Raw genomic sequence first — 14078 nt, 5'->3', positions numbered from 1 at the left:
TTTAGAAATGTTGGCCCATATTGATAGGAGAGCATCTTGCAGTTGATGGAGATTTGTGGGATGCACATCCAGGGCACGAAGCTCTTTTTCCACCACATCCCAAAGATGCTCTATTGGGTGTAGATCTGATTGTTAGGCTGCATTAACTAGGTCAGCCGGAACCGGGAACACTTCCCATAGCACCTGATGTACTCGTTACATCATAAGAAAAGTGCCATCCACACTAATGTTAGTCTCTCTGTTTATCCCGAGGTTTACTGCAGTCGGCTGGATCCAGACCATATACTATGTATGCATGTGTGTGTGTGTGTATATATATATATATATATATATATATATATATATATATATATATATATATATATATATATATATATATACACACAAACACAAATTTCTATAAGAGACCTCTACTTTAATAAATTTAATACATTAATAAATAACTTTACAGCCATGACTGAAATAGAAAAAATAAATATAATACTAGGAGAGGGACAGACAGCCACACTGGCTGCGAGATACGTGTGTGTGTGCCACAGCCTGAGAGACAGCAGGTGAGTGTGTGTCCCTACTGTCCTAGTGTGTGTATATATATATGTTAAAACACTGTGGTATCAAATGTTCTAATTTGTTACACCGTTTATTTAAGTTCAAGTTATGTTATACTGTGTTGTAAGATTTTCTGTATTATTACCATCAATTATTATTATTTATGTTAATATGTATTATTATTTATGTTATTCGCTTTGGCAATATTGTATTTTTACATTCATGCCAATAAATATATATATATATATATATATATATGTGTGTGTGTGTGTGTGTGTGTGTGTGTGTGTGTTCTGAGGACAGTCATACAATGACACACTGTAGATAAATCGAGTCAGGAACTGTTTAAACCCCCTACAGCCCTGCATAGACGTGTCTGAGACTGACATCTAGTGGACATTTTATGATCTGTGACTTTATGATCAGACGTTTGCACACGTCACTCAAACACAGAACCAGGAAACGGGAAGCACATGAGTTCAGAGAAACTGAAACTGAAGTGTGTGTGTGAGCTGTGGTGTGTTTGTGTCTCTGTCTTCACGCAGTAAAATGGCAGAAGCCAGATTTTCTCAGGATGAGTTCATGTGTCCAGTGTGTCTGGATCTCCTGCAGGATCCAGTGACCACTTCCTGTGGACACAGTTACTGTAAGATCTGTATTAAAGGATGCTGGGATCAGGAGGATGAGAAGAGAGTCTACAGCTGCCCTCAGTGCAGACAGACCTTCAGTCCAAGACCTGCTTTAGCTAAAAACACCATGCTGGCTGAAGTGGTGGAGAAACTGAAGAAGACTAAACTTCCTGATGACTGTTACGCTGGAGCTGGAGAAGTGCAGTGTGACGTCTGTACTGGAAGAAAACACAAAGCCGTCAAGTCCTGTCTGATGTGTCTGGAGTCTTACTGTCAGACTCATTTTGACCGTCATGAGGAATTTCACTCACGTAAGCCACATAAAGTGACCGATGCCACTGGACGACTGCAGGAAATGATCTGCCAAACACATGATAAAGTCCTTGAGGTTTTCTGCCGCACTGACCAGAAGTTTATATGTGTGCTGTGTACGATGGACGGACATAAAAACCACGACACTGTATCAGCCGCAGCTGAGAGGACAGAGAAACAGGTATGAACGTTAGACGGTAGAGCAAGGTCATGGGTTTGATTCCCAGGGAAAGCAAGAATTGACAAAAATGTAAAATGTGTATCTTAAAAAATGCAATGTAAGTCGCTTTGGATAAAAGCGTCTGCCAAATGGATAAATATAAATCTAATAGACACTGATGAAATTATGCTGGCAACTGGTCAGTCATCTCTTTAGGAGTTTGAAACTACAGCCATTGGTTATTAATTCTACTGTTACTGGATTAAACTCTTCACATGATGATTTAATGTGACATCTGTCATTGGTTTGTGCTGCAGAAGCAGCTGAAAGAGACGCAGAAATTGTTCCAGGAGAAAATCCAGCAGAGAGAGAAAGATCGTCAGCAGCTGAGAGAGGCTGTGAAGGCTCAAAAGGTGAGTCTGGAGAGGTTTGAGAAGTCTCAGTCAGGACTCACTGAAGCCACTGTGTGATTGTGATGTGTGTCCTAACAGCGCTCGGCACAGACAGCAGTGGAGGACAGTGAGAGGATCTTCACTGAGCTCATCCGCTCCATTGAGAGAAGCCGCTCTGAGGCCACACAGCGGATCAGAGATCAGGAAAAGACTGCAGTGAGTCGAGCTGAAGGACGACTGGAGCGACTGGAGCAGGAGATCAATGATCTGAGGAGGAGAGACGCTGAGCTGGAGCAGCTTTCACACACACAGGATCACGTCCATTTCCTGCAGGTAACAGATCAAGAAGAACGAGAGACTCACAGAGAAACATTTCATGAGAGCAGAATGAGCCGTTGACTGAAGTGTTGATCTGTGTGTTGGGTTATTATATTCTCAAATGCAGTTTAGCTCTGGAAATCTTTTAGGAGACATATTTCTGAAAAATAATATTGATCTTTCAGACAGCAACAGTTCAAAACTTCACTAATTTTTATCAATCTTTTGTTTACCAAAATCAGATAATCTTTGAACCTCCTGAAACCTTTTTGGGTAATTTTAATGAACACATTATTGCATTTGACTGAATTCCTCAAACAGAAAGTGAGGCTATTTATTAGCTATGCTTCAGGATATTTAACACACAAAAACTGACCTTGGGATTATCCTAAGAGTCTTTGTGAATTTCAGAGCCACTAAGGCCCCGTTCACACTGCAGGCAAAAGTGGCCCAAATCTGATTTTTTTTGGGGTCAAGTGACCAGGTCAGACTTCTTCAGAGGTAGTGTGAACACTCAAATCTAGCCCAGATCTGATTTTTTCAAATCAGATTTAGACCACATACATATGTGCTCCTGAATCAGACCCAGATCTGATTTTTTCAAATATGGCTGCAGTATGAACAACCAAGGGGGATTAGATGTGACTTTTACGTCAATCTATGCCGACATTTGTCACAATTATGTGCCGGCGAGTTAGCTCTAGACACAACAGACACAGACAGTAACATTAAAAACTTGACTAGATATGGAGAACAGCGATGGAGCGAGTCAATGGAGGGAGAGTGAGGTGTTAGACCTGATCAGGATATGGGGAGATACTTCAACTCAAGCTAAACTAGAAGGATCCTACCGTAACCGCTCCGTTTTTGAAAGCACACGAAATGGATGAATGGGGACAAAAGGCCAAAATAACCAATTTTGCTCTCTTTCTTTTCGTTCTTCTCCTCTTCAGCACCTGCTCATTAATGTTATGGCTTCCATTACACAAACATTTTTAAATAAAGGTGAAAATGCTTACTTCCTCTATAACCTCCCGAACTTTAGTGCAACAGCGTGCTGTGTCTGATGTCATTGATATCGTTCTTTTGCACATGCGGGTTAGTTTGAAACCTCAAACAGTTCACACTGGAATCAGATTTAGGCCACATTTTAAAAGGTAATGTGAACAGCCAAACAAAAAATCAGATCTGAGCAAAACATCAGAATTGAGCATTAAGACTTGCGGTGTGAACTAACTGCTCTAAAGTTATACAGTGCACAGCATCAGGGCCTTGCACAGACATTTTGAGGGGCAGTGGCCCAAACCAAAATAAAAGGGGCACTATAAGGGGTTTGAGTATCATCTTAATATAGAGAATAAATAACAAACCTTTTACAATACTGTAAATACAGTTGCTGTAATTATACTTCCAAAAAGTTGATTCAGCGCTAATTTGATTTCTTTTGAGATGTAGATTAAACATTGTAGATTTAAATGATTAGCAAATTAGAATCATTTAAATTATTGAATTCATTTTGAGGCAAAGATATTTAGGATTTTTGTAAATCATACACAACGTTTTTTTCAATAACAGAACATGTAAAAGTATGGCATGGGGTAAAAGGCATGATAAAAATATGATAATAATTATAGGCTAACATTTAGTTGTTACTACTGTAAAACTTTATTAAATTATTACGGGATCTCATCCATTCAGTGTTTTCAGATCATTTACTTAAAAATAGTTTCTGTATTTGAGAAATATTTTTATATTAACATTTTATTATTTTACTGAACAATAATTAATTATTTTATACAGAAAATTGCAAACTTTGCTAAATTGATTTTTTTGCACAAGTATGACCTGAGACATGATTAAAAGCACATTTTTCTTAGGGTGTGCATTTAGCCCCATTGTAGCCTATTTTATATTTATATCCTTTATTAAAATAGTGCATACAATTAATAGGGTCTTTTTAAAATATCATAAATATGACGCATGTTATAGACCAGGGGTCTTCAACTTAAATTGCTTGGGGTCCAGTAAATAAACCTTCCTCACCGGCCGAGGTCCGGACATTTATATACCTAAAAATATGAATTGATGTCTTTTTGCCAGACTAAAGAAATTAGTGTAGATTAAAAAAAAGTGTCTTTATTGAACAAAATATAGTATGTTCTCATATAGATAAACATGGCTTTTCATATTGTTAAAGCAATAGGTAATCCTTTAATAAATGTATCTCATTTTGAGGTTGTTCTGTTTAAGTTGCGTTGGTACAAAATATCTAATTCAACCAGTAGCCATGTCTGACAAAAATATGATGAATGAAAAAAAACCTTCATCTCTAAATCTGCACTGAAAATACATTCATTTCAACATTACTAGCAACTGAGTGCTTTTTCTGCTGAACTGAGATTAACAGTAACAATCAATGAACACAAACCCTCCTGGTTAAAAAACAAAACGGAAATCTCATAACATAATGTTCATTCACATGTATAGTCTCTACCTATTTAAGTGTAGGCTATCTTCAGCACTACTCTCTCTGTGCTTCAAATTGCACTGGTAAAAAATAATTAGCAATATCATCCAGAAACACAAACAGGTACAAATAAAGTGCCACCAGTGTTGGAAAAATTAAAAAGTGCAAGAAACATTTTCTCTTTATTTTACCTGTTCCTTTAAATCCAGAAAAACGTAAATGACCTCAAATAACATTTCAAAAGGCTGAGCTGAGTTGAACTTAAAGACGGAACGGTGTGCAAACTCACCCGTTAACATGGGAGCCGAAATAAAAACGGACACGCCACGAGCTGCATAAATTATTAAATATATTTTATTTCCCTCAAATCGTCCATGTACATACATACTTATTTCACCCTGTGCTACAAGATACACCCATCGTGCAGTTCTTCTGTCAGAAGTCGATTCAAAACTGAGCTCGTGCGTATGTGTGCGTCCGGTGTGAGATACCTGAGACGCACGCGGAGCTGAGCTGACCGTCCGGTGAGCGACCCCTTTAACTGTCAACGCAACCGTGGCAACATAGGAAAAAACAGTTCTACTGAGCTGCGTCATATAAATGTGATTACCGTATTTTCCGGACTATAAGTCGCTCCGGAGTATAAGTCGCATCAGTCAAAAAATGCGTCATGACGCGGAAAAAAACATATATAAGTCGCACTGGACTATAAGTCGCATTAGGGCAGAGCTGGAGCCGCGCGCATGCGAGCACGCAAGCACCCGCGCGCGCATGCGACCACCTGCTCGCGTGCACTCGCTCGTGCCCGCTTCACTGCATAACCCGAGCAGAAGAAAGAAAGTTTGAAGTGAGTGAGAAACTTGTAAGGGACTGGCGAAAAGCAGAGGTTACTTTAATTGTGATGAAGAAGAAAAAGAAATCTACTTGCGGACTGTAAGCAAGATGGCCAGAGCTGAAGGAACGAGTCCACAGAGGCTTGAACTCTCTGCCGGGAGAGGCGAACGCTGTGAGAATCGTTCTCCGCTGCATATTTTACTACATGCTGTTTGTATTTTGCAGAATAAGATTTTCTTTATGGGAGCATTTTGTTTGTGTTCAGTCTTTCTAAGTTGTTGTGTATAAGTAAATATTAGGCTACAGGAGCAGCATAGAGCGCATTCTCGCGGCTATATGTTTATTCTTGTCAGTCAGTATGAATTAAATTTGATATATAAGTCGCACCTGACTATAAGTCGCAGGACCAGCCAAACTATGAAAAAAAGTGCGACTTATAGTCCGGAAAATACGGTATTTATTCATTTATTTTTAAAATCGCATTTGGCATTTAGTTATTTCATTACGTCAAAAGGCTTCGCGGTCTGGATGGATGCATCTCGCGGTCCAGATCCGGACCGGAGTCCGCCAGTTGGCGATCCCCGTTATAGATACAAACAGAGTATGAAAAGATAATTAACAACATTGACACTACAAAAATACTTACCATACACTAACGTCCATTAAAAGCCTTGCATGCAGAGGTTCTGCTTGACCATCCATCCCCGCAATCTGAGTCTGATTCGGGCTTAAAGCCGCACTTGGCTACTTTTGCTCTCGGGGTCCCCCTACAGTTTGGAAAAAATAATGTCCTCAACTACTGTCGTAAGCTCTGTAATCCTACAACAGGCGATGCCATCGCGCGTGCATTTGTTGACATGACAACCCTGATAGCCCTGAACTAGTGATGCGTGGGTCGTCTCATAACCCGCGGACCCCGTAAGTCTATTTAATGGTCGCGGGTGCGCGGCGGGTTGTAAAAATATATACAGTGGTGCAGTGCGGGCCAAATAACTTCATAAAAGCGTCCCGCGGGTCGGTGCAGCACTAACAGTTCCCCTGAACACTGCAGGAGGAGTTCACATGCAGGTGTTCTTCTGGCGGCGCGTGTGAAATGTCTTCATCCCAGGTAACGTTACAGTCAGTGGCATATGTTTCAGCAGGTCATATGAATATCATTTCATGGGTTTTATTTTTTTCAAACGCCAAATAATCACGATGCTCACGTTTACAAGCCAGTGTCATTATAGTAGTCTATTGGTTAGCGTTTTACAGAATCTATATGATCCTTCAGTTCAATGTTTGAGTGGTAGCTCACCGTAACAAGCAGGACAGCATCGGTCGGGCACGCCTCCTTTAGCTCACGCCGACGAGCAAACGCTGGTCACATCTTGATCCTCGTCCTGCCTTTAATCCCATCATTTTTTCGTTTCCTCTTATTGTCTGTGCTGCTTCGGACATGACTATATTATCCGACGAACAAAGTTGGGCTTGCACGTCTGAATTTGGGTGTTGGTGGAAGTGACGTATATGCCGTAAAGCAGTCGAATTTTGTAGTTCTTTTTGTTCTCGGGTTACTACCTGAAACCTGAAGTTTAAAAGTACGATTAAAAACGATACAGACCCCATCAGGCTATGGCAGACGTGTCATTCAACCTATTGTAAGTCTATGTATCATCACAAGAGTCTTAAAAAATATATTATGAAGGTTGAAAAGTTACCTAGTGCTGCTTTAAATTAGTATGGCAATATTGACTCCATTATTTACACCGCAGATGTGACTTCTGCCCGTAATGGGAAGGGGCGTGGCGTTTCTGGACAACCTGTGGAATAAAGGTCAAATATAAGAAAAATACTGTACAGTATTAAGACATGTTATACTGCGCCCCGTAAACAAAACCAAGCCTAGAAAAACACCACGGATCCACCCCTTTAAGGTTTAAGGTGTACTCATTTATGCTGTGTACTGTATATAATGGTCAATACTCATTTCCTTGCTGCTTTTCCTTATCAAATCTACTCAAACCTGGCATTTTATTGCAAGATGTTTGATCATCCAATTATTTTCCTAGAAAGTTTACATATAGTATAAGTGTCAAACAGTAGAACTTGTGCTGTGAAAGTGCTGGATTGAGGAGAGTTACTAAAGATCAAATCTGACAGTAGTGCAGGTTATTGGCTGAAGTGTGGAGGTGATGAGCTTTGATTTCTGTTTCCTGTAGAGTTTCCAGTCTCTCTCAGCTCCTCCTGAATCTACAGACGTCAATGACAATCCCTTCAGTTCTCTCTCCTCTTTTGATGGAGTGAGAGAATCTGTCCGTCAGCTGAGAGACAAACTGGAGGATTTCTGCAAAGAGGAGCTGAAGAAGATCTCTGACAGAGGTTAAGTCCTGGAGATTCATCTGCTCTCAGAAATCATCCTCCATCATCTCATATCATGTACAGTATTGTTCAAAATAATAGCAGTACAATGTGACTAACCAGAATAATCAAGGTTTTTAGTATATTTTTTATTGCTACGTGGCAAACAAGTTACCAGTAGGTTCAGTAGATTCTCAGAAAACAAACAATACCCAGCATTCATGATATGCACGCTCTTAAGGCTGTGCAATTGGGCAATTAGTTGAAAGGGGTGTGTTCAAAAAAATAGCAGTGTCTACCTTTGACTGTACAAACTCAAAACTATTTTGTACAAACATTTTTTTTTTTTTTCTGGGATTTAGCAATCCTGTGAATCACTAAACTAATATTTAGTTGTATGACCACAGTTTTTTAAAACTGCTTGACATCTGTGTGGCATGGAGTCAACCAACTTGTGGCACCTCTCAGCTGTTATTCCACTCCATGATTCTTTAACAACATTCCACAATTCATTCACATTTCTTGGTTTTGCTTCAGAAACAGCCTTTTTGATATCACCCCACAAGTTCTCAATTGGATTAAGGTCTGGAGATTGGGCTGGCCACTCCATAACATTAATTTTGTTGGTTTGGAACCAAGACTTTGCCCGTTTACTAGTGTGTTTTGGGTCATTGTCTTGTTGAAACAACCATTTCAAGGGCATGTCCTCTTCAGCATAGGGCAACATGACCTCTTCAAGTATTTTAACATGTGCAAACTGATCCATGATCCCTGGTATGCGATAAATAGGCCCAACACCATAGTAGGAGAAACATGCCCATATCATGATGCTTGCACCTCCATGCTTCACTGTCTTCACTGTGTACTGTGGCTTGAATTCAGAGTTTGGGGGTCGTCTCACAAACTGCCTGTGGCCCTTGGACCCAAAAAGAACAATTTTACTCTCATCAGTCCACAAAATGTTCCTCCATTTCTCTTTAGGCCAGTTGATGTGTTCTTTGGCAAATTGTAACCTCTTCTGCACATGCCTTTTTTTTAACAGAGGGACTTTGTGGGGGATTCTTGAAAATAGATTAGCTTCACACAGACGTCTTCTAACTGTCACAGTACTTACAGGTAACTCCAGACTGTCTTTGATCATCCTGGAGGTGATCATTGGCTGAGCCTTTGCCATTCTGGTTATTCTTCTATCCATTTTGATGGTTGTCTTCCGGTTTCTTCCACGTCTCTCTGGTTTTGCTCTCCATTTTAAGGCATTGGAGATCATTTTAGCTGAACAGCCTATCATTTTTTGAACCTCTTTATAGGTTTTCCCCTCTCTAATCAACTTTTTACATTTACATTTACATTTAATCATTTACCAGACGCTTTTATCCAAAGCGACTTACAAAAAAGGGGAGAGTAATAGAAGCAATGGAACAGACAAGGCCAAAAACCTGTAAGAGCTGTAAGAAATCTCAATTAATTAGCACAATACACAACAATTTTTTTTTTTTTTTTTTTTTTTTTTTTTAAAGACAGACATCTACAACAAAAACTCACGTCCGCAAAGTGCCGAACACTGGATTTTGATAGCTAAGATAGCTACAACCCATTAGGACTAAGGCTGTTGCCCCAGCTGTTGTCGTTAATGTAGATTCAGTGGCCCAATGGGTTGGTTTTGTATTCTAGCTAAACGCGCAGCAATAGCCATCTACAACAAAAACTCACGTACGCAATATACAGAACACTGGATTCTGATAGTTATGATAACTATGTAACATACCCGCCTGAAGGCACAAATCCGGATGAGAGACGTAGATATGATCCAGGAGTGTGCGCTTTTGGTCGTTGCTGTGGTGATCAGTAAGTGCTATTCTGTATTGGTCAAGTGCAAATGGAAAAGATGTGTCTTAAGATGTTTTTTAAGAATGGCTACAGACTCGGCAGCACGAATTGAGATCGGCAGGTCATTCCACCAGGTGGGAACGGTCCAGGAAAATGTCCGTGAGAGCGATTTCATGCCTCTTTGGGATGGAACCACGAGGCGCCGCTCGCTCGCAGAACGCAAGCTTCTGGAGGGTGTGTAAGTCTGAGCAAGTGAATTTAGGTATATTGGTGCAGAGCCAGAGGTTGTTTTGTAGGCGATAACTAGTTCCTTGAATTTGATGCGAGCAGCCATTGGCAACCAGTGCAGTTTGATGAAGAGAGGCGTAACATGCGCTCTCTTCGGCTCATTAAAGACCACTCTCGCCGCTGCATTCTGGATCAGCTGCAAGGGTTTGATAGTGCATGCTGGAAGCCCAGCCAGAAGAGCATTACAATAATCCAGTCTGGAGAGAACAAGAGCTTGAACCAGGAGTTGTGCAGCCTGTTCTGATAGGAAGGGTCTAATCTTTCTAATGTTGTATAAAGCAAATCTGCAGGACCGGGCTGTTGCAGTAATGTGGTCAGTGAAGTTTAACTGGTCATCAATCACAACTCCAAGGTTTCTTGCTGTCCTTGATGGAGTTATGGTCGATGAACCAAGCTGAATGGAGAAATTTTGATGAAGTGCTGGGTTGGTTGAGAAAACAAGTAATTCTGTCTTTGCAAGATTGAGTTTAAGATGATGCTCGTTCATCCAGTCAGAAATGTCTGTCAGACAGGCAGCGATACGAACACTGACTGTAGGATCATCTGGTTGAAATGAGAAGTAGAGTTGAGTGTCATCCGCATAGCAGTGATAGGAGAAGCCGTGTTTCTGAATGACAGAACCTAATGATGACATGTAGATGGAGAAGAGAAGTGGTCCAAGGACTGAGCCCTGTGGAACCCCAGAAGCTAGATTATGAGACTTAGACACTTCACCTCTCCATGACACCCTGTAGGACCTACCAGAGAGGTAAGACCTGAACCACTGGAGAGCAGATCCTGAGATCCCCGTCCTCTTAAGTGTTGACAGGAGGATCTGGTGGTTAACTGTGTCAAAAGCAGCAGACAGATCCAGCAGAATGAGCACTGAGGATTTGGAAGCTGCTTTTGCCAGACTCAGTGCCTCAATTACCGAAAGCAAGGCAGTCTCAGTCGAATGGCCGCTTTTGAAGCCGGATTGGTTGTTGTCTAGGAGGTTGTCCCGTTCAAGAAACATAGAGAGTTGATTGAACACAACTCGCTCAAGGGTCTTTGCAATGAAAGGCAGAAGGGATCCAGATTTTTTAATCAAAGTACGCTGTTCTTCTGAACAATGTATTGAACGACCCATTTTCCTCAGCTTTCAAATGCATGTTCAACAAGGGTTGGCTTCATCCTTAAATAGGGGCCACCTGATTCACACCTGTTTCTTCACAAAATTGATGACCTCAGTGATTGAATGCCACACTGCTATTTTTTTGAACACACCCCTTTCAACTAATTCAACTCATTGCCCAATTGCACAGCCTTAAGAGCGTGCATATCATGAATGCTGGGTCTTGTTTGTTTTCTGACAATCTACTGAACCTACTGGTAACTTGTTTGCCACGTAGCAATAAAAAATATACTAAAAACCTTGATTATTCTGGTTAGTCACATTGTACTGCTATTATTTTGAACAATACTGTAGAAGATCATATTAGAAATGTCTTAGGAACGGATGCAGGGATCATTTTCTCTTCACCTGATAATCACACTCTTCATGTCTGTTGATTTCCACAGACATTGTTCCCAGGACCAGGAACGACTTCCTACAATGTAAGTCACAAAGAAAAGAAGCAGAAAAACTTTGAGTGCGATCATGTTATTCCTGTAGAAGGATAAATAAAACATGACAGAAGAGTTTTAGAGTTGATCGTGTAAATGATGATTAACTGCACTGAGACACTGCCGATATATTGGACAGCTACATTAAAAGATCAGATTCATCATTTCTGATTCTGGTGTGTTTTTCTCTCCATCAGACTGCCATCAGTCCACTCTGGATCTGAACGCAGTGAACAAACTCCTCCGTCTGTCTGAGAAGAACAGAGTGGTTACATTCACTCTCACAGAGCAGCCGTATCCTGATCATCCAGACAGATTTGATGGATATAATCGTCAGGTGTTGTGTAGAGAGAGAGTGTGTGGACGCTCTTACTGGGAGGTTGAGAGGAGTGGTGAAATGTTTGGTGTGTTAATATCAGTGTCATATAAGAGCATCAGCAGGAAGGGAGGGGGGAAAGAGTGTGTGTTCGGATCTAATAATCAGTCCTGGAGTTTGATCTGCTCTTCCTCCAGTTACTCATTCAGACACAATAACATAGAGACTGAACTTCAAGTAAAGCCCATCAGCCGTAGAGTAGGAGTGTATGTGGATCCCAATGCAGGAACTCTGTCCTTCTACAGCGTCTCTGAAGACACAATGATCCTCATCCACACGGTCCAGACCACATTCACACAACCGCTCTATCCTGGGATTGGGGTTGGTCCTGGATCATCAGTGAAACTGTGTTGATCAATCAGAATAGACTTAGAGATATTCTACCCATAATACTTACATTCACTCATTCATTACATTAAGTATAAAATACTGATTTAATGCTTTTTAATTAATAAAGTGTACTATCTATGCACTAGCTGATTCTCCTAATTATATTAAAGTACTGGAAACTGAAAAATGGTATTTTACTGTAGGCAGTTAGAAAAGGAAATAATCAATGAAGTGCATCATGCTGGCAATCCTTATGAAACTAAGAATGTGGAATTAGAAATATCTCAGCATCTTTTTCTTCAATTGAAAGAACAGTTGAATTTGTGTACTGATTATACAATCGTTTGCAACCAAGAATCCACAGCAAACTTTAATGAACTTAATTAATTTCTTTACTAAAGGTCAGCAGAGCTCTCTCTGAAAACAACAGGAGAACAACTTCAGAAAAGAGGATACATGGTTAGAAATACAGGCTACAGAAGCCACATTAGGAAATACATTAACACCAAGAGGTCAAAGATCACGCTGGTGCGACCACCTACATTATTTTTCTTACCAGTGCCAAAGAGACTCAAATAACTTTTGAATTTTATCATTCAGGCAAGCGTTTTAAATTATTATAATCTGTTAAGTGTCTACCTTATGTAAACCTACAATAAAAACATGTGCTTTTTGCTAAATAAAATAAATAAATCTGTGATTTAAAAACCAATGTGATTCTCTTCAGAAAATGAAATGCAACTTAGTGAATATTTGTCACACAAACATGACGTCTAATTTTTTTTTTGAAATGTCAGGTTTTAAATTATGTAAATCGAAAACAAATATTCTGTGTTTATGTATTCTGTTTGAAAAGAGAGATGTCAGTTGTTTGTGAGCATCTTGATTATCTGCAGCTACGACCACTGCGATCCATGCGAACAGTCAATGCCCACATCACCTCGAATAAACACATCAAGATTAGTGCATGTGCTTTACATCGTTTTTGAGACATGGTGAGGAATAATCCTGGAATAATTTACCTCTAAACTTCATTTCTAAGAGCGATGGATTCAGCCGATGATTATGAGGTAAGTTCAGTCTGTTAAATTAATATTAGACCGCAAAAAGACTACCTTTTAATAGGGGTGTAACGATTCGTTTTAACAACGATTCGATTCGGTTGAAATAAAACAGTCACACTGATTTAAATTTTTGGCTAAAAAGTTACTGAATTGATTTCAAGTCACTGAATCGTTTCGGATCATATCGTTCTAAATGAATCAATATCGTCCTTAAATCGTATCGACAACTTCAAATCGTGATATGAATCGAATCGTTGTTAAACGAATCGTAACAACCCTACTGTTTAAATATGAATCAGAAAATGTTATGTCAATTGTAATGACTGGGGAAAAAGTGTCCCAATCAACCTGCATTTATCCTATACTCTTTGAAATCATAATTGCATTGGTTTAAATCTCAAATGTTTTACTTATAACTTTCATCATTACCAATTATTTAGTTATGTGTATTTAATTAATACTTAATTGTGGTCAGTGTCACAAGATTATAGTTTTTTTGGCACGAGACTTCTTTCAAAAACCACAAAATTGTAATGTCAAATCTTTTGATTGTTTAAAATATTTATTGTGGATAGCAATAAATTATCCTTAAACTTAGATAAAACTAA

The 14078-nt window shown here is 39.7% G+C and overlaps 1 protein-coding gene across 1 annotated transcript; it reads left to right on the top strand.

Moving 5' to 3' along the window:
* The first annotated feature begins 1026 nt into the window (after positions 1 to 1026).
* LOC137047501 (tripartite motif-containing protein 16-like) lies at positions 1027 to 13118 on the top strand. Its single transcript, XM_067425236.1, has 6 exons — positions 1027 to 1671; positions 1968 to 2063; positions 2142 to 2375; positions 7863 to 8022; positions 11656 to 11691; positions 11898 to 13118. Exons 1-6 carry the CDS (start codon positions 1099 to 1101, stop codon positions 12428 to 12430), a joined length of 1632 nt encoding a protein of 543 aa, XP_067281337.1. The 5' UTR covers positions 1027 to 1098; the 3' UTR covers positions 12431 to 13118.
* Positions 13119 to 14078: the final 960 nt, after the last annotated feature.

Source organism: Pseudorasbora parva, chromosome 2 (genome assembly GCF_024679245.1).
Source record: "Pseudorasbora parva isolate DD20220531a chromosome 2, ASM2467924v1, whole genome shotgun sequence".
Lineage (NCBI taxonomy): Eukaryota > Metazoa > Chordata > Actinopteri > Cypriniformes > Gobionidae > Pseudorasbora > Pseudorasbora parva.
The sequence above is the reverse complement of the archived record's forward strand: the minus strand, read 5'-3'. Positions and strand labels throughout refer to the sequence as shown.

Coding starts and splice junctions, on each gene's coding strand:
- LOC137047501 (XM_067425236.1), top strand. CDS start 1,099: ATGGCAGAAGCCAGATTTTCTCAGGATGAGTTCATGTGTCCAGTGTGT. Junction 1,672..1,967: donor CTGAGAGGACAGAGAAACAG/GTATGAACGTTA, acceptor TTTGTGCTGCAG/AAGCAGCTGAAAGAGACGCA. Junction 8,023..11,655: donor GAAGAAGATCTCTGACAGAG/GTTAAGTCCTGG, acceptor TGATTTCCACAG/ACATTGTTCCCAGGACCAGG.